Genomic DNA, 21192 nt, shown 5'->3' with positions numbered 1-21192 from the left:
TGTCACAGTTAAGACGTCTTACTTTAAAATAGTCACGTTAACAGCGCCTTTGGCTCCACGGCGCACTTCTCTTCGGCCACTCCGTTTTCTGGTTGGCTTTTGTAATTGGAAAGGAATAAATTTTCTATTTGAGTCAAGAATTCTTCAGCAATGAAGCAATTGGCCACTTTGCTCAGAGTTTTCCTCAGACACTCCAAAAGCTAGTTGAAAAGAAAAGTTTTATATTTAAACACAAAAGTGGTAAGAAGAGGGTTTGCATCACTATTCTATTTTATCCCTTTCCAAATCTCCCATCTTCTAATGCTTAAATGAGAAACATTCTCCTTAAAGGTGATTGAGGATAGACTTGTGTTTAATAACTGTACAGCTGAAGTGCAGGAAGCCATTGCTGAGGAATGCTTAGCAAAGCTTGTCCTGAGCCCAGCTCAACAGAAGAAGCACATTCTTCAGTCTGCTACCAATTGTTTGTGGAACTTTCTAGGGGTTCCCAGGACCCCGGTCGCCTCCCAACTGCTGTCCATGCCCTCATCTGCGTGCACCCCACCCCCATCCTGGGGCAGCGCCTCTCCCCACAGCGGCCTTAAATCTAGGTGTGTTAGTCCAGCACCTCCTTGGTGAGTAATTCTTTGAGACTGGGGGGTGGTGTGGGCGTCAGGCCTGCCTCTTGCAGGGCCTGGAGCCGGGCCTCTGACTGGCGTTTATCCAGGCCTAGGTGCCAGGAGAGCCGCACTGGGGCCTCCAGAAAGGGTACCAGAAAAGGGTGAGGGCTCTTGTCCCCCAGAAGCTGTAGGGCCTTCTCACAGCGTGCCCGGGACTCCCCGGGGTCCTCCAGCTCCTGGTGGCACACAGCCAGCCCCACCAGGGTCAGCAGAGGGCAGTCTGGGCCCGAGGGGACACCCAGCTGGGCCTGCAGCTGCCAGCCGTTGGCCCAGAGCGCCAGGGCCTCGTGGTAGAGGCCAGTGGAGGTGAGGTGCAGTTCCTTTCTGATTTTATATAAGGAGATAAAACTGAGATTGCATGTATGAGGCTTTCTACTTTGGACAAACTTGTGACTTTGCTTCTTTTTTTAGTAGTTTTATTTACAAAGCCAAGAATCCTATGGGATAAAAATCTATGTTCATAAAAATACGGGATTCTACCATTTCAAAAATAGGATGATAGAGCCTATTTCCTGGGAAATGTGCATATTAATCTTCCAACACAGCAAATAAAAAGTGGCTATAATAGGACAAGGTAAAAAATATTAAAAAGAGGGACTTCCCTGGTGGCACAGTGGTTAAGAATCCACCTGCCAATGCAGGGGACATGGGTTCGATCCCTGGTCCCAGGAGATCCCACGAGCAACTAAGCCTGAGAGCCACAACTACTGAGCCCGCGTGCCACACTACTGAAGGCTGCATGCTCTAGGGCCCGCATGCTGCAACCACTGAAGCCCGCCCACCTAGAGCCCGTGCTCCACGACAAGAGAAGCCACTGCAGTAAGAAGCCCGCGCACTGCAGTAAGAGTAGCCCCGGCTCGCTGCAACCAGAGAAAGCCCACGTGCAGCAATGAAGACCCAACGCACACACACACACACACACACACACACAAAAAATTTAAAAAGAAACAATGTTAAAATTTTCTATTCCCAAACTGTTACCAAAGGAAAAAAAGAAAGACCAATGTTGTCAATCTTACTGAAATTCATTATACTTATAGAAAAAAAACTAGAAGTGAAATAAAATAATTCAAGACTCTTTTTTCCTACCAGAAAGTTAAATGACCATTTAAATTTAATTGTTAGATTTACACTACCGTTTTTAAAAATGATCAATTGTTAAAGCTAAATGGAAACACGGCACTTCTGAATTTAATAAAATAAGAAAAATGTTCTCCATTGTGTACAATAATAATCTGCTAAGAAATTTATCAGCCAACATGGACAAATTTTTTCTAAAACAGCATTATTTCTATATGCAAGCATGGGCACCAAAACACATTACTAATTATCTCCTAGAAATTAATTTTAGAAAGGAAAAAGCAATAAAGGAAATACACAGAAAAGTGTATCCACAAACCATAAGGCATCATGGGAAAACACATCAAGATGAATAGCTTTGGAATCTGAGCAATGAAACCAATTAAAGTGAAGGCAGCTTACTTTCTGCAAACAAGTCAGGTCAGAATCCCGGCGAAAGATTTTATCCATGGGGACACTGCTGTTGGAAGAAATATGAAAACAAACCAATGAAACAAATACTATAAATGAATCAGTTTTGTAATAAACTATCACTGATGCCATACATCACAATTTTATATTTAACTTGGGTTTTCCCTAAAACGTGATTTAATGATAAACATTGCAGATGTGCAACCATCTCAAACCACAGTACATACCTCCGGGATAGCCCGTATTTTTCTATTATCCATTTTGTCTTTTCAAGCACTAATCCCCACCGAGGTTCTTCTAACATCTGTTGTACTTCAAATTTATAAGGTAAACCTACAAAAGCATAAAGCAGCACATTTTTACATTTTACATTTTCTTAAATCTCCAATCTCCTTTTAATTACTTAAAATTCCCTTCCGTGTTTTCACAACCGCAGCTTGGCAGACCAGCTAAACAGCACGTTAAACATAGTGGGCATTCATTAAATATGCACTGCCTGGCTGAACTTGGTTCATCAAGTATATTAATGCCAAGCAATTAATAAAGAAAAGTAAAAGTGCCATTTGCATGACAATTCTATGCAAGGAACTGTGACAGGTAAGATGATCACATATTTATCAACCAAACCAAGACACTTTTGGAGTGAAAGCTGGCACTATTAATAATTGTGCCAGAACCACAGGCTTAAATTGGGATTGACCTAGGCAAACCAAGATATATTCCATCCCAGTGATTTTTTTTTTTTCTTAAAACACATGTTGTCAAGCTTACAGCACTGCTATAAGGTAGGTAGCATTATTCCTATTTAACAGATAAAACTGAGGCTGAGACAGGTTGAACAAGCTCTTTCCACTAGTACAGCAAAGAGCTTGGATTTCAAAGCCCACCAGGCTTGCCCGACTTCTGAGCCCACATTCATTCCACCTCCCTCTACGTGCTGATCTAAGACTAGACAGGGGCTAGGTTTAATTCGGGAGAGGTAGTAACTGCACTTGAGTCACGCTAAGCTCTGGAGGAAACAAGTCCAAGGGGTAGATATCACGTACATAAGTTAGAAAGGAAAAAATACCAAAAGATGAGCCTACTTAGACATTTCTCACATATGTTTCAAAATCTCCATGTAATTGTATTTGCAGTATATTAAAGGTTCAGCTGATTCATTACCAAAGGCCAATACCATAATAATAATAATAATAACAACACTTATATAATGCTTACTATGTGCCAGGCTTTATATATAAAGGTGCTTTTTATATAGATGTAAGGCCAGTTACATGAACTAGCTACCAGTGTTGTCCCCAATGTTTTTTTTTTTTTTTTTTTGACGAGGACACTGAGCCACAGAAAGGTTATTAAATAACCTGTTCCTGGACATATCTAATTAGTAAGAGGTAGAGCCAGGATTTGAACCCAGGCAGTCTGGCTCGAGTTTATGTTCTTAATGTTTACATTATACTGCCTCTCAACTTGCATTTTTGCCATCGTAGGCTTTTCGAGTAAACAAAATGTCAGCAAATCAGAAGGTATTAGGGAAGGTATTAAGAAAAAAATCATAATTCTACTTCCAAACAATACAAGCATAATTTGTCAATGTGCCCTAAAAAGGCTTTTTTCTCCCCATTTTTTTTTCAGGTGTATGGAAGGAGAGAAAGGAACAGCAAGCCTGATGATAACTGATCTTTTTTCATTTCTCAATTCTCTTCCATTTCATTTTCCCCCTCCAGGAACTTAAGAAGAGTGACACATTACAGTACACAAGCCATTACACAAATTCCTTTTGTGATAACAATATTTACTTGATATGTTTTGATTACCTACTAAGCACAGACAATAGCTATGATCGTAACTACCTATTTTAGACCTATTATTTGCTAAGCACTTTACATACATTACCGACAGTCTCTACAACCTCCTGTAAGCAAGTTAATAATTTTTTCTCATTTTACGGATTTAGCAAATGAGAATGAGAGGGATTAAGTAACCTGCCCAAGGTAAAGTAACTAATAAATATCAGAGCTGGGATCTGAATCCAGCTAAGCAACTCCTACTCTTTTTTTTTTTTTTTTTTTTTTGTGGTATGCGGGCCTCCCTCTGTTGCGGCCTCTCCCGTTGCGGAGCACAGGCTCCGGACGCGCAGGCTCAGCGGCCATGGCCCACGGGCCCAGCCGCTCCGCGGCATGTGGGATCCTCCCAGATCGGGGCGCGAACCCGGTTCCCCTGCATCGGCAGGCGGACACGCAACCACTGCGCCACCAGGGAAGCCCAACTCCTACTCTTAATGAAAGTAAAAAATGAGACTAAAAGAGAGGTAAATAAATAAATACATTTTTAGTCTGTGCTCATTAAAAAACCATGAAAATACACACACACACACACACACACACACACAACACGTCATACACCTCTGTTTGGTATTAAGAATATTTTCTAAGTTAAAAAAAAGGCACTAAAACCAGTAAAAATTTCTTTTTGTACTGATGATTTTTTGATATGCTTATTATTTTTTTAAATTGAGGTATAGTTAATTTACAATGTTGTGTTATTTTCAAGTGTATAGCAAAGTGATTCAATTATACATATATGTACTGATTATTTTTATCCACTAAAGTGTCAGAATAAAACGAATCACTAAGTGTATTTCTGGCCTATTACAAATAGAAAAAATGATTAACCATTAGACATACTGTAAAGATAGGATTTGGGTACACACCTCATAGAGGGGGAAAAAAGAATGAATCAATGAATGAACAAATAAATAAGTAAAGGACCCAGTTCAAAGTACTGTAACACAGGGCTTCCCTGGTGGCGCAGTGGTTGTGCGTCCGCCTGCCGATGCAGGGGAGCCGGGTTCGCGTCCCGCTCTGGGGGGATCCCGCGTGCCGCGTGCCGCGGGGCGGCTGGGCCCGTGGGCCGTGGCTGCTGGGCCTGCGCGTCCGGAGCCTGTGCTCCGCGACGGGAGAGGCCGCGGCAGGGGGAGGCCCGCGTACCACAAAAAAAAAAAAAAAAAAAAAAAAAAAAAAAAAAAAAAGTACTGTAACACAAGGTATCCTAGGGCTTCTAGGAAATTTTAATTCTTGAACCAGAAGGTTTCCAAGAGGAGCAAAGAGAAGAACCGAGGATTAAGACCTAACAAGCAGTATTAACAATGGTCAAGTCATGTAAGAGGCAGCTCTGCCCAAGAGAACTTTCTGCAGTGATGATAATGTGGAATACTTGTGTGTTGTGACGGTAGCTTATTCAAGAATCCAGCACTGTGCCCGCTAATCTTTCGGGTGATTCTTTCCCGTTTGGGGTAGTCTATTCACACACATGCATTGGTCTTTATCTTGCTAAATGATAAATTTGAACCTTCTACAAATCTTTGGAGTCTGCTCTCTAGGCAGCTTTCTGCTCTCTGGTACAATGTCTTGCAAATTTAGTTGCCCTGGTCTCCTTGCTCTTACCTCCATCACCTCAACTCAGAGTCTGCTAGGCTCTGGGTGGGTTTCTCTGCCTTGTGCCACACCTGGAAGTGCTTTTAAGTCAATAAGCTAGGTTAACTTGGGCTCACTTTGTTTCCCATCTCTCAGGACTCATATTCCTTCACTGTTTGATGTTATATCCTAAATACCACTGTTCTCTATATTTTGTCCAGTTTTTTGGTTGTTTCAGACAGGTCCTTGTTACTTCATTTTGGCCAGCAGTAGGATTCTAGGCACTGAATTTTAAATTTCATTTAATTCTAATTAATTTAAACAGTCACACGTAGCCATGTGTGACTGTATTAGACAGCATCAGAGTAGAGGCTCACTCCCCAAATCTAGCAGAATGTGACAGTGAGACATGGCTTAAATTGAGAACAAGTTCATTGTGATTCTTCCTTTTGTTAACTTTTTATAAAATTATACTGGCGTAAAGAATGATGTATATATGTGATATGTTCAAAATGGGCATTTTGGACTAAAGTTAATGTCAATACTATTCATTCAACAAAAACCTATAGAGCACTGACCACTCCTTAGGTGTAAGGCAATTGATTAGCTACTACAGGAGATACAAAGAAGACATAGTTCCTGCTCTTTGGGGCTCACAATTTAGTGAGACAGGCTAAATAAATAAATTATATTAAAACATGAAAGCAACCATGAAGGCAGGAAACAAATGTTGCAGGTGCACAAAGAATAGAGCAACTAAGAGTAAATGACATGAGGGGTGGTAGTGCTGGGTTCTTTACCAAAGAGGGTATTTTTGTGATATTATTAAGAGAGGGTATCTGAGTGACATTATTAAGAATGAAGAAATTAACTTGTTAAACATTCATTTAGTACCTACTTTATGCCAGGCCCTGTGCTAGAAACTGAGAATAGAAAAATGAGTACAATATCATATCTACCTGCAAGGGGCTCATGAGCTAATGGGGAAGAGTATAATGTAGAGTGACAGTACCCAGAGAGGACAGTCAACTAGAGCAGTGGTATTAAGGATGAAAAGAGAGTATCCTAGAGATATAATTGTTTCCTCTAACCTTTTCCTTCCATCCACACTCGCTTCTTACACTCCCCTACTTTTCCTAGTCTGCTACACTAATTCTCTATCCAGCCAGAGTTGATTGGAACAGCAGTGGACATAAATCCCAAAGGAACCAAGTCATATGATGGGCTAAACCAACCAAATTCTTTCTTTAGAGAGACAGATATAAAAATAGTTAGGCACTGTTGAGCCTAAACTGGGAGATCATGGATAGCTAGTGGTAGGGTGGTCATTATTCTTTATCATTATTTCATTTGAATGTTATTGCAGAGAAAGCCAATCTGCATTTATCAAGAATTTTCAAGAGAACAGAAGAGACTGTCTGTTTTGCTTACTGCAATGTCTCCAGGACCTAATATACACACACACTGCTTGGCCATAAGTTTTCTCTACATTGTAATGTTTTTGCCCAGTGGCCATGGTAACATAGTGGGAACTTTAATGCAGAAGGACATCATAAAAGGAAAGAGGGTGGCTGCACTACACGGTATGCAAACAGTGATTCTCTAGTTGAGGACACAAACATTTCCATCAAATTGCTTTCAACAGGTATAAATTCTGTGATTTGTAAGATTCAAAAAAAATGAAAGTAGGATTGTTTTTGTTGAAAACTTACGATAAGAGCCATCTGGGCTAATTTCATCACTTATAACCAGGCAGGTAATCTGAGAATAAGGTAAAGGATTATTTCTATTATAAGGACTAACAATCATTCCAATGAACTTTGCACCGCCTCTGGAGAAGTAACTCTACAATTAAAAAAAAAGTATAATTAGTTTCAACCACATAAATTTAAAAGTCAGTATTTACCCATACCAACATTTTAAACATCCAATAGAGGAAAAGGGAATGCAAAAATGTGTTAAAAACTTCACTTCCAAACAGCAACTAAATTTATTCTATACCCTAAAAATTTCAGGCCAAAACATGTCCAACCCAACCTGAACAGATCCCTTTTTTTTTAAGATCACCCTTAAAAAGATCACCTGGCCTGCAAAATCTATATCTGCCATGAATACATTTACAAATTATTCACTAGCCCCTCAGCTGTAATCTTTATCTATATGGTAATAATTTGCAAACAGCTGCCTACAGCAGAAACATCCATATATCAAACATAAAATTGCAGAATAAAACAAAACTCTGTTTTTTCCAGAGGTGCAAAATATATTGTATTTCCAATTATTTCAATTGTACCCAGTCCCTGTCTTAGTTATCCCCATCATTTTTAAAGGCTCTGGGGGGAATTATCACTGTTACTTTGATGGCTTGTCTATATTAAACAGAATAGCTAATTTTCTAAATGTTTAAATAAACATGTATTACTCTTGTAATCACTTTGCCAGAAATGTTAAAAGTATATTTAACAGAAAATGAGAGGGGAGAAAATGTGCAATTATTTACAGACTACATACAAACAGACCTATAAACACACCTGGTATTTGGCTTGAGTGTCAATATCTCGTAAGGAAGGATTAGGATCAAAGGCAGGATGAGAATGATACCATCCAATAACACTATAGCCCCTGACAGCCAAGGTTTCCGAGGCTTGTGTTTGTGAGACGGGATCCATCTCACACTGTAGTCCTGTACTCAGACTGTTACACGGTTCTGCTGCACAGACCTATAAAGGATTAATCCTTAAATGATTATACTGAAATCCTGTTAATTCTATTGTTTCAGTCCTTTCATACACAGATACCGAAACTTTTTAAAGCCAAGCCTTTTATCTGCCTATATAATAGGAGGCCTTTAACTTACAAACGAATTACTCTCCAAAAGTGTGATTGTATGCAAGGAACTCAAAATCCATTTTCCTACTCAAGACAAGTTACGGGTTAGTATTCCAGGTCGGCCTGTATAGTATCTGTATAAACACAGTCTTTTGATGACCCCCATTACTTATGATAATAATTTCTAGCAAAATGATGTATACCAACTTTCAATTATAAGGTTAGCGTATGTTTCCTGGTCTCTGGCCTCTTAGGAGTTGAAGCTTTTTATTGGCAAAGGCAATGAAGAACTAAGGCCTGGTAATGTTCCCTCTTTCTCAGTGGTAAAAGGAAACAGGTGCTCAGTATATGGAATGTTCAGTCACCTCTGGGAATATATCTGTCCACATTTGCATATTCTCATTTATATCATAGATAAGGTTTATATGTTAATTATACACACTGAAATCTATAAAAATATTTGGTATGGCAGCAGGACTAAATAATTTAAAAAATTTTAAGAGAAAACTTACCTCAACTATCTTATCAACTTCTGAGTATCTTCCTCCTAACAGACCAATCACTTCTGCCATAGAAACATGAGCATGCTAAAAGAAACACAAGATAGACTTAGCCCAAACATACAAACCAAACCCAGCTGACCAAAAAATCAGAAAAAATCTCACTTATCATAGGAGAGTTATTTACAAGTATGGTAATTATGCTTCTCTAAAATGAAATAGCATAGTAGAGGAACCAGATGCTAGGCTCAGCACACAGAGACTTAAGATTTTAGACCTATCTGTACTGCCAGCTGAGAGGCTTTGAACCGAACATTGAAACACTCCAAGATGCCATTTTTTTCATTTACAAAATGAAGATACCATTTGCTCCCCCTACTGAGGAAAGGTATCATAAGGATACAAAGTAAAAATCACTCTGGGTCCTCCTACAGAAAACACCATAAACACACACAACCACTGGAGATCTCTGTAGTTTAGTGCAAAACAAGGAGTCTCCAAATTATAAGAGTTGTGCTTTGTTGCAGTTATCTAGAAGGCAGCAGACAAGAATACTAGGAAATTAAAATAGGGTTAATGATGATAAACAGTCTGCAAAAACTCACATTAATTTATTTTCTCTAAAATATGGAAACATGCAATTGTTTGGCTTTTCTCCAAAAGAAAAGACTTATTTTTTAGATTCCTTGTAAAGGAGGATAGTTAAGATCCAAAATACACGTCTTCCATACTCTCTCTTACGCCTGCAATAGAAATACACAAGAATAGAAATCAGAATAACTAAGTAAACACAATATAATATCCTTACCAAATCCATTATTAAAAGTGCTTCTGAAGCCACTTTCACCTGAAATGGCTCCTGAAATATAAAAAAAAAAAAAAAAAAAAATGGGGGAGCATAAAAATAGAGATTTTGTTCTTCCTATCAGAATGCCCACCCTTTTCTCCTTTATCTATCACACCAAGTTCTCACCACCAACCAAGGCTCAGCACAAATCAGACTTTTAAAGAAATATATGTATAATTCAAAGCCCTAGCATGGAGAAATTCTTTTCTCATTTTCCATCTGTATCACTCATCTGACCTTCAGTGTACCCTGCCTTATCCAACCTTCCTTATACACATGCCTTGCACACACAGAAAAAGAAGAAATATTTCATGTCTGAGAGAAGGGTATTATTTACGGTCATTCAGTGATGAATAAGTAGTACCTGCTTTTCTTCACTGAAAAAATTACAAGGTATCAGTTGGAAGGGATCGAATGAGCTGGAAAAGGAAAAAGAAAAAAAAAATCATTCCTAATATAATTTCAATAACATAATCAGGAAAATAACATTCATTTACAAATTTGAAAATGTGTACCAATAATCTAAACCTAAATTCTGTCTGAGTGAAAAAAATATTAAACTAGGAGAACTTCTTGTGATACAACCCTTTTGAAAGAAGCACTGTTCTTTCGGATTTCATTAAAAATTTGGGAAACATGACCTTCGGGAAAAAGTAATTTTGTTGTCTTAATTTCTTTTAACACCCAAAGAGGAGAACATTATAAATGGCCAGACATGTGTCCTACACTGAAAGTAGGTTTCAAAAGTTCAATGAAAACCTAACCCTGACATAAGATAGGAAAGAAAGTTCAAAAAAGATGGAAGTTGGGTTTCCCTGGTGGCGCAGTGGTTAAGAACCCGCCTGCCAATGCAGGGGACACAGGTTCAAGCCCTGGTCCGGAAAGATTCCACATGCCGTGCAGCAACTAAGCCCGTGAGCCACAACTACTGAGCCTGTGCTCTAGAGCCCGCGAGCCACAACTACTGAAGCCCACGCACCTAGAGCCCGTGCTCTGCAACAAGAGAAGCCACTGCAGTGAGAAGCCCGTGCACCAGAATGAAGAGTAGCCTCCGATCACTGCAACTAGAGAAAACCCGTGTGCAGCAGCAAAGACCCAATGCAGCCAAAAATAAATAAATTTTTTAAAAAAAAAGATGGAAGTTTCTCAGAAACACTTTTGTCAGTACAATGTGTTCAGCAGAGTAGGGACTCAGTAAGTATTTGTTGAATGAATAAATGACAAACAGTTCTGTTAAAGAAATTAATGGATATTGAAAGTTCTATGATAAACTCATCTTTTAAAATGAAAAAGTATAAAAGATGGAAAGAGGGACACCTAAGCAAGGCTAGATACAAAAGCATGTGTAAATCTGAGAGAAATAGTAGAAAGGTTTTGACCAATAAAGAACTGAAGTTTGAGAAAAATAAAGTGTTTTTAGGCTACGGTCAGAGAAAACAAACAAACAGCAAATATGTTCATTTTAACAACTGGAAAAGAGCAGAACTATTTAGTTCCTATTCTACCAGACACTTAGTGCTAGGAGATCAGACACTTTGTTTTGCTGAATACTGTACTGCAAGTACCTAGAACAGTGCTTGACACACAGTAGGCATTCAAAAAGTGTTTGCTGGGCTTCCCTGGTGGCGCAGTGGTTGAGAGTCCGCCTGCCGATGCAGGGGACACGGGTTCGTGTGCCGGTCCGGGAGGATCCCGCATGCCGCGGAGCGGTTGGGCCCGTGAGCCATGGCTGCTGAGCCTGCGCGTCCGGAGCCTGTGCTCCGCAACGGGAGAGGCCACAGCAGTGAGAGGCCCGCGTACCACAAAAAAGAAAAAAAAATTTTTTTTCTGAATAAGGAAGATCTTCAAGTTAGCAAGTGCTTAGTCAATGCAAATAAAAAGAAATGAAAGGTCAAGATAGATGAGAAAACAGAAAGCAAGCATATGCATCCCAGAGCACTTTGAAGAACCATCATGTGAAACCACCATCAACCCTTTTTGAGGAACCATAGAGAATGAAAAAATTATTGGAGGACTAGGAATAGGCAATTATTGGGCCTGTTTTCAAAACACAAAAAAAGAAGCAGAGGAATTAAATGTTGAGTATTAGGAAAATTCTAGAAAAGGTTATTAAACAGCTGATTTGTGAGCCTTTAGCAAGTGAAGAGGTGACTACTAAGAACAATAATGGGTTCATGAAAATGTAAGTCATGACAGGTACACCTAAATTTCATTTTTGATAGGAATGATCTGCTAGAAACTAGCAGACTCATAAAGACTCAAATATATTGTTCCTAAATGTAAGCAAGACATCTGCTATGATTATTCTTCTGCATAAGATGAAGAAATAGAGTTAATTGTGGTAATATATAGCTCATTGAACAATGATGTCTGAGGTTTACATTTATCTCAGTTAAACATTTTAATCAGTGATCAATGGTAGAAAAGGCAAGCTTATTGAAAGGTTGATTCAAAGCTACGAAAAGTGGATCTGGATTCAAAAAGGTCCTCACAAACTGGAAGAATGACTTGAAATTACAGTAGTATTTCTCACATTCAGATTCAGAAAATCAAATGTGTGGACACTAGATGAGGAGTCCTAGCTTATGGACAACTGTATTTTCTTACATAGTTAATCTCATTTAATTTATTCTCACAACTCTAAGTTTTCATTTTAATTTTAGAGAGGTGATATATAATGTAATGGTTAGGAGTATGGATTCTTAAGCCTTAATGCCTGGGTTAAATCACAACACCACCATTAACAAGCATGGGCAAGTCACACAACCGCTTTGTGCCTCTCAGTTTCCTCATCTATAAAACGGGAATGATTATCTTAACTACTTCATAGGGTTGTTATGAGGATTAAATGAGTTAATATATATGAAGTGCTTAAAACATAGCCAACAGTGTTAGCTATTATAGATATTATTTTATAAATAAGGACCCAAGGCTTATAAAGGCTTTGTGTAACTTACCCAGGGACATACAACTGGTTGAGTATTAGGGCTGTTTCCATTGAAAATAACCAAGTGGCATTCCTGGATGTCTTGTTTTAAAGGGACACTGACAAAACTATAGTCTATTTCATGGGTCATCTGCAGGAAGTGAGGGTCTACCAAATCAAGGCATTTAAGTTATTTGGTGACCCTTGTTACAAGTTAAATATTTTAAATTATTAAAGAAAAAACCTAACATTCACCATCAATCAAAGAGAGAACTAGTCATGAGGTTACCTGTTCATAATGTCTAAGGAGTTAAATGACCACCTGTCACAAACAAGGCCCCCTTACAACATGTGTTGGATCCTATATTCACTGAACATGAACAAATTAACACTTTTGCTCAAGGTCTCCCAAATTAATAATCAGTGAAATAAAAAATTTCAGCAGTATTTTTTTAAAATTTATTTATTTTATTATTTTATTTTATTTATTTATTGTTTCTGGCTGCATTGGGTCTTTGTTGCTGTGCGCGGGCTTTTCTCTGGTTGCAGCGAGCAGGGGCTACTCTTCATTTTGGTGCACAGGCTTCTCATCGTGGTGGCTTCTCTTGTTGCGGAGCACGGGCTCTAAATGCTTGGGCATCAGTAGTTGTGGCATGCAGGCTCAGTAGTTGTGGCTCGTGGGTTCTAGAGTGCAGGCTCAGTAGTTGTGGCACACAGGTTTAGTTGCTCTGCGGCATGCGGGATCTTCCCGGACCAGGTATTGAACCCGTGTCCCCTGCACTGGCAGGCGGATTCTCAACCACTGCACCACCAGGGAAGCCCCTTCAACAGTATTTTTAAACTTAATGTGGACAATGTAATGTTGCAATATCAGATATCCCTTCCATACATTTTCTAATCATTTGTGATAAGTTTAAAAAAAAAATCACACTTATATGTCACACTATACCTTTTTGTTGGCCTTGGCACTTTTGAAGATTTACCAGGTTTGCATTTTTCCTCTTCTCTTCTTCTTGCCAACTCCTCAGCAGAGAGATGCTAAAAAAAAAAAAAAAAAAAATACCATTTGATCAAAGAGTCCATCAAGCACTGAGAGGGAAAGTTAATAAAGAGACACCACAGCATAAAGTTAAAGAGCACAGATTCGGCAGAGAGAATGCCTGTCTCTGCTACTTACTAGCTGGATGACCCTAGCCAAGTTACTGAAGCTTTCTGTGTTTCAGTTTTCCTCATCTTTAAAATGAGAACAATAATAGTAATAATAACAATGTCATGATGTTATTGTGAAGATTAAATAAGTTAATGTTTCCAAAATATTGACAATAATGTCTGACACAGTAAGTCCTTTATAAATATAAAATAAAATAATTCTCTTTCATTTCATTTCTATTACCAATCTTATATTCCAGCCCTTATGAACTGTGTACCTTTTTCGGAATATATCTGGTATTTTCCTATGTCTGTACCTTTGTTTATGCCTCTCCTTTAGCTTGGGGTTCCCTCATCCACATTTCCACATTTTGAGATTCTCCTGCTCATCCTTCAAGTCACAGATGAAAAATCACATCTTCTGTGAAACCTTCCCTGATCACATCCTTTGGGAGGACCTTATATTTCTTGGGACCAATCTCATGGAACTTACCATAGGTTTTATCTTTCCTACTAGAAATGTAAGTTCCTGGTAGGCAGGAACCATGTGTTACTAATTGTTGTGCCTACAACAATGCTCAGATGTGAGGCTGGGGGCAGGGAAAGGGGAAGAGAAAGAAGAGAACTAACATTTACTGAGTACCTGGTGCATGGAAAGGCTCACTGAGTACCGAGTATTAGGACCTTCATACATTTTATTTCACTTAATTCTCACAACAATCTTTGAGGGAGATGTTATTATCCACATTTCATAAATAAAGCCTTGAGATTCGGTACAGTTACCCACCCAAGGTAACAAAGCCAGTAAGTACACATTCACATATTATTTCCATTTGACTGCACTGGTTGTTCACAAACAAATTAAATATGCACAGAACACATTTGTGTGTGCGCGCGTGTGCGCGCACATACACACATATACTCACTGCCTATGTTTCTTTTTAGGACCATAATTATTGTTAGTAGAAATAATACTTTAATATTTGTAATTCAATTTATGTCTAATGCATGGAACAATATTTTAATCTGTATATCAGAACATCATTCAATGACTTTACTGAAATGAATAGGGCACAATTCCCTGGCACCTTGGCAGATATTCTGGAGCTAGAGACCCGAATATAGAGACAGATAATCAAAGTTCTGAAAATTAGTCAAACTCCTAGTTAAGTGTACCATCAGTGCCTTCTTTGTTATTTACTGATGACTTCTAGACAAACTAATTAACATGGGAAAGAGACATATATATATATATACACACACACACACACACACACACACACACACACATAAAACAAGTGTAATATATGTGACATTAAGATATACAAATGTATACTGACAAAACAACTTTCACTTTTGAGTCATCTGAAGGGATCAAAGTTACCTCAAACGTTTGTCCTTCTAACTCTTTTGCATCACACCAATTTCCCCACGGGTCTCGGACCCTACGTCTCCTTGTGCGCTGTGATGAAGTTAAAAATAAAGCAAAAGGTCACAAGATTAGCTTGGAGAAATCACAGCACATTAATACACAAAACCAAAATGATAATTTTCTAAAATTCAATTTCTCCATTAAAATACTGTAATCCCTGATCAGCAATGCCTGACTATATTTTATTAATTTACATTGAATAGTTAGCACCCTGCTCAGAAGTAAATCAGTGATGATTTTCTAAATTTTATTTCAATTTCTCTTTAATTTTCATTTCCTTTCACCATTTTGGAGTTACAACTCTAGGACAGGAATATTTTTTAGGACTAAAAAGAATCACCATGAAAATGACTTTGTGGTAGAAAACTTCCAAGAACACACAGCCAGAGGTATAATATTGAAAACTAGAAGCAAAATAATTATATCTCAGGCTTAGGAAAAGACTGGATTAGTAATATCCAGTTTTGCAAACATCAGTACTGAAGCCATTAAAATGGACCGGCTGCCAAAAGCCAGTGTATGACTAGCACCACCTCCAGCAACTGTATATGAAAACACCCTTTCTTATACAAATAAACTAGGTAGAAATGGTTTACAGCCTAAACACTGAGAAAAATACCTACGCTATCATCTACACTTTTTCCATTTATCTTACCTATTACCAATTTAATCTATTTTATTAGTAAAGTCAACAAGACCACAATATGACTCTGCCTTTTAGGAGACTTGTTGGATCACTTATTTTCAAAATAAGATACATGCATTTTAAAATACTGTAAAACTCACTAACCTCAAGAATTAAAAAATAAAGGCTAAAATATTTTGAATGGCACTTCTACAAAGCTAAATCTTACGGTAAGAATTTTCAGCAAACAAAAAACAAATGAAAGAGAAAAAAAGAGCTAAACTATATAGTTTTAAGATACATTAGATACAGAAATCAAAACAAAGCAGTCTAAGACCACTTTAGTGAAACACCATGCTTCTGTGTGAAGTTTGTGAGTGAATTTTTAAATTTTGGGGGTTTGTTTTTTGTCTCATAAATCAACAGGAAACTGAATGGAAACCAAAAAAGTGAATGGCTTGGGTGAAAGAAAAGCGAAAACATGTTCTTCTACTAGATGGCCATTTGATAAACAGGGGAAGAGAAGTAGGCATATCTCTCTTAACAGGGTAAGGAACAATCAGGAAAGATTGTTTAGTGAGAGAAGGGACTGCTTACCATAGACTGCAGACGCTGGGCAAGTTCGTATGCTTCTACTGTGTCTTTTCTGTCTCTGATTCGTACTTTATCAACTGGCTGTGGCCTGTTGTATACAGCCTGTTCTATTGGAATCCAGGAAAAACAAAACAATCTATTATTTTATGGAACTCATTTGTTAAATAGAAAGGCACATCTATACTATTAATTATAAGCCAATATCTAAGTTTTTAAAAAAATATGAGCTTCTTATTTCCACAATACACATTTGATGTGCTACTTGGTAGTTCTCACATAAAAGTATGCTGTTATTATAAGGAAATCTCAGTAAAATGAAATTTAGGAAATGGGTCATCTGTTTAATTTCTGATTAAATGAGTGCTAAGCCCACTTTGTTAACTTTGCAAGTCTAATACAGTAAACATGATTTCAGTGGCTAAGGAATGTATGACACCTTAGTTTTCCTGTAAAGCCAGTCCTTATACCGTGCTTTGGGCAAACAAGGATGCTGAAATGTAGGACAGATCCCAGGGCAGACTATAAATTCTCTCTCTACATGAAATGAAATAATCTCTGACAGGAAGTTTTCTGGTTGTCTTTTCATAGACACAGAATACAGAATATACTCCTCTCAAACTATGGGTTACAAAATTCTAATTAACTTATCACTTTGCAACTATAACTATTATCTTTCTTCAAAATTGTCATGTTAATTCAATAAAAGGGAGGAATACATTTAAAAATATGCTTAAATTTGAGAAAAACTAGAGTGAAAGAAACTTTCTACCATGAAAAATATTTTGGCACTTTTATTACATTTAAGTGTAGAGGTTCATAAATTATTTTCTTTATTTAAACACTGCTAGACAGTATTTCTAGCATTAACATAGTATTTCCAAATCAAATGGGCTTTGATTGGACTTTTCATAAAATTACTTTTACTTGACAAAGAACTGCATCCTTAAATCATTACTACCAGTTAGACTGAATATTCTTCCTTTAAAATCATACCACCAATTTTCAACGTAGGTTAAAAGGAAATATAGTTTATCAACAGAAATCTGTTTCAAAACAAAATCTCAATAATACATTTATTCTATAACGTTATAGCATCTTTCTGTATTCTATATCTATAATAAGTCTAACTTGAATTCTAACTATCAAAGAAATTAATGGGTGTTATAAGGATAAAAAAATGTCAAGTAAAAGATGTTGTTGGGTTTTTATTTTTACCACATCCAAAATTGATTGCTCCTATCAACTCGAGGTATGTATGAATCCGTCCAATACAATTAACATCCCCACAGTTCTTCAGGCCAGGACGTACTGAGGTCTTATTTAAGTATTTCGGTTTGCATATCTCCCTAAGAGATGGAAGTACAATTATTTTGGATAAATAAAAACATAAAAGAAGATTTCTGGGGAAAACTTTTAATATTTGAAATACTTTAAAAATGTACCCCCTCTCAATACGTAATGTGTACAGACAACGTTAATACATAATACCCAAGTGTACTTTCTTTTCTGAAAGAAAATATCTTTCAATGATACAGTAACTTACAAGTATAGTGTGAGTTTTACAAGTATCATTTCTTCCCCAATATTAAATTCAATAGATTTCAGTTATCCCAGGTCTCTGAAGTTAGAGCGTTATTTATCTACAGATCCAAATGCAAGCCTGAATCTTTGAATAAAAAGGGTATATTCGTAATATATTGAAAATATTTAGTATTAGACACTCTAAGTTTTAATAAATTGCTTAGGTTCATTTACTTTTACTTTGCTGGACAACATCTTTTAATTACAAGCTACCTTATAAATGCTTGAAAGTTTTATATTAGTTTTTAATCATTATGCTAGTAAATATTAAGTGCTCTCAGTGGAAAACAGAAACGGATACTACAGGGCATTCTAAAGGAATCAAGAAACGCACAAAGACTATGAAAGAAATAAGAGGTTTCCATTACAAAACACGTATTTACTAAATATACTTAATGTACCATGTTAGATGGTACAACAAAAGTTTAAGTAACAGAGAACTTAATAACAGTAACAAACAATTACTGAGTGCTTGTAACAGATGCTGTACTAAGGGTTATATACAACTCTACAAAGCAGATTTTATCATTCTTATTTTAGAGGAAAGGAAACAAGTAGGTGAGAGGGATTAAAGCACTGACTTAAGGAAGTGACAAGATTCAAACACAGACTTTATAAACCAAGTATTCAGATATATCATATAACATAGTTATTTCTTAATCAATCTTTATTCTACAAATATTTATTTTGTGTCCTATACACCAGGCACTGTTCTAAGCACTAAGGATACAGAGATGAATCTGAAGTTCCTGAACTTACAGACCTTACATTCTAATAGTCAATAAATTAATGAATAATATATACTATGCTGTCAGGTAGCAGTATGTGCTAGGAAGACACAGTAAGACGGATAAGGGGATAGGAAAATTAGGTACAGACTATTTTAGATAGGGTGTTTAGGGAAGGCCTAAGCAGAAACCAAATTGAAAATCATAAATTCTATAGAAGTTCAGGGAGGGTAAAAAGTAATCTGTGATGTGGGAGGGTATCAGAAGTTCCATTACAAAGGTGAGATTTCAGTGTATCTTGAAAGAAAAGTAAACAAACTGTGCAAATGAAGGCAAGAAAGCTGGAGTGGGCATGGTATACCCAGCTATCAAAAAACTGTACGAATCTATAAACTGTACTGGTCCAATTAAAGATTATCCAAATTGAAAGGCTTTAAACAAAGAGCTTAGTACTAGTACAGCACTGAACAAATAGTAAGGCCTCTACAAATATCTGTTTATGATATAATGATGATTCACTCTTTCAATCTGCCTCTGTATTCCAAGCATTGTTCTAAGCACTAGGGACGTAACAATGAACATGGAGCCTACATATCATGGGGGGTTGGGGAGAGAGGAGACGACACACAAATAAAAATATAGTATTTTCAGTGGTAATAAGTTCTATAAGATACATAAAATGCAGGGTTAGAGAATGAGACGGAGGAGATATGTGAGTTACTGTAGACACAGAGTGGTCAGAGAAGGCCTCTAATTTCCCTTGAGCAGAACTGAAAGAGAAGAGGAAGCAAGATTCACCAAGATCTGGTGGAGGGAAAACATGCAAGGCAGCATGGAAAGTCAGTCAAGGCCCAGAGTTGAAAGTGAAAATAATGGGTCAAGACTGCAGTCTCTGGAATCACCTTCACCTAATGTGACCTGGAACAAGTTCCTTTTCCTCTCTGAACCTCATTTTGCTCATCTGTAAAATGAGGACAAGGCTGTCAAGAGGACTAGAGATGACTTAAATACAATGCATTGCATGTGGTAAGTATTCAATAATGATACTGATTACTATTTTGATAAAATATTCCCCTAAACAGGGAGTTAACTGCATGTGCTTTTATGGAAAGGATCTTTTAGCAACAAACAAATCTAGCAGGACTTTTTTTTAATCTTTAAAACTTTAACTCTTCTATTTTTTTAACACTGCCTCCAGTCTCTAAACACTCTCTTCTATTTCTGAAGAGAATAAGTTTGAGATCCTGTTCAAAACATTCCTTTTTGCTTTCACACTGTTTGGCTAAATCATCATACTGAAACAGCAATATTTAACTGGTTTCATGAACTAAGGCAAATGACATAGGAAACTACTGCCATATAATTTATGCTATCCATATAAATTATTCTGCCTCATAAATCCAAAATTCAAAGCAACAAATGAAATTTGATTACAGTAACATTAAGTACTCACTGATAATTTACAGACACTTTTGAGTTAGTCATTATTTTGTAACACTTTTATTTTGGCCATTCATGCTCTTATTTCCAAAAACAAAATCAGATACCAACAGAGATTTAATTTAATTTGTCTTTTTTAATAGTGTGAATTAGGCAATGTGGAATAATGGAAAAGTGATTTACAGAGTTGAGACTTGCACTGAAGTCCTTCTTTTGTCAGCAGCTGGTCTGTATAATTCAAGGCAGCTCCCTAAACCTCTCCTGACCTCAAGTTCATTCTATCAAATAGAGAAAATACCACCTGCCTATTTTATAAGATTGTTGTGAGGAATTAGATGACAGAGAAAAGCTTTCTGTAAACTATAAAACACTATGCAAATGTCAGGAGTGGTTCCTTATAGGTATTCTTCACTTTGATACCACCCTCACCTAGAATTTTCCTAACCTCAACCATTTGCGAGATAAACAAGAGTCAAGAACAAGAAAAAATCTTTCTTTTAGAATAGGGCTATCTTTAGATTTCAAAATACTTAATGTTGTGTGGATAAAATGACAGTTACTCATTTAGTAAGCCTGGTTGTTTTCCTTTGGTAATCTTCCTAGGTTACAGCAGAAGCCCTCTGTAAAGATGGCTCTACACAATTCTGTAGCTCCTAAAGCAATAAAAATTATGCATGTTTGATGATGTCTTAATTAAACTATTATGAAAAATACAAATCACTTTCAGAGCACTTAAGCTAATAAGGTGGGAAGTTTTTGGTTTGTTCCCCATCCCTGAGTAAATAATTCAAATAAAAGGCACTGAAAATTTAGAGGGTAAACTTAATATATCAAAAAATTCCTTAGAGGAAAACATAGGCAGAACACTCTATGACATAAATCACAGCAAGATCCTTTTTGACCCACCTCCTAGAGAAATGGAAATAAAAACAAAAATAAACAAATGGGACCTAATGAAACTTAAAAGCTTTTGCACAG

At 37.1% G+C, this 21192-nt stretch overlaps 1 protein-coding gene across 3 annotated transcripts in view; it reads right to left on the bottom strand.

Annotated features, from left to right (window-relative positions):
• The window catches only part of MYSM1 (Myb like, SWIRM and MPN domains 1), a 42348-nt gene that overhangs the window by 4938 nt on the left and 16218 nt on the right, over positions 1 to 21192 (bottom strand). For 2 of the 3 annotated variants that reach the window (XM_007129256.3, XM_007129258.3), the window contains 12 exons: positions 17681 to 17811; positions 16469 to 16572; positions 15199 to 15276; positions 13615 to 13703; positions 10104 to 10158; positions 9701 to 9751; positions 8905 to 8979; positions 8095 to 8283; positions 7276 to 7408; positions 2378 to 2483; positions 2142 to 2199; positions 23 to 200 (listed from right to left, as the gene is read on the bottom strand). In XM_007129256.3, the coding sequence (XP_007129318.2) occupies positions 33 to 200; positions 2142 to 2199; positions 2378 to 2483; positions 7276 to 7408; positions 8095 to 8283; positions 8905 to 8979; positions 9701 to 9751; positions 10104 to 10158; positions 13615 to 13703; positions 15199 to 15276; positions 16469 to 16572; positions 17681 to 17811 (1237 nt within the window). In that variant the 3' untranslated portion in view covers positions 23 to 32. The remainder of the gene's footprint in view (positions 1 to 22; positions 201 to 2141; positions 2200 to 2377; positions 2484 to 7275; positions 7409 to 8094; positions 8284 to 8904; positions 8980 to 9700; positions 9752 to 10103; positions 10159 to 13614; positions 13704 to 15198; positions 15277 to 16468; positions 16573 to 17680; positions 17812 to 21192) is intronic. The other variant, XM_007129257.3, reaches the window with a different exon arrangement.

Source organism: Physeter macrocephalus, chromosome 4 (genome assembly GCF_002837175.3).
Source record: "Physeter macrocephalus isolate SW-GA chromosome 4, ASM283717v5, whole genome shotgun sequence".
In the NCBI taxonomy this organism is placed as follows: Eukaryota; Metazoa; Chordata; class Mammalia; order Artiodactyla; family Physeteridae; genus Physeter; species Physeter macrocephalus.
The sequence above is the reverse complement of the archived record's forward strand: the minus strand, read 5'-3'. Positions and strand labels throughout refer to the sequence as shown.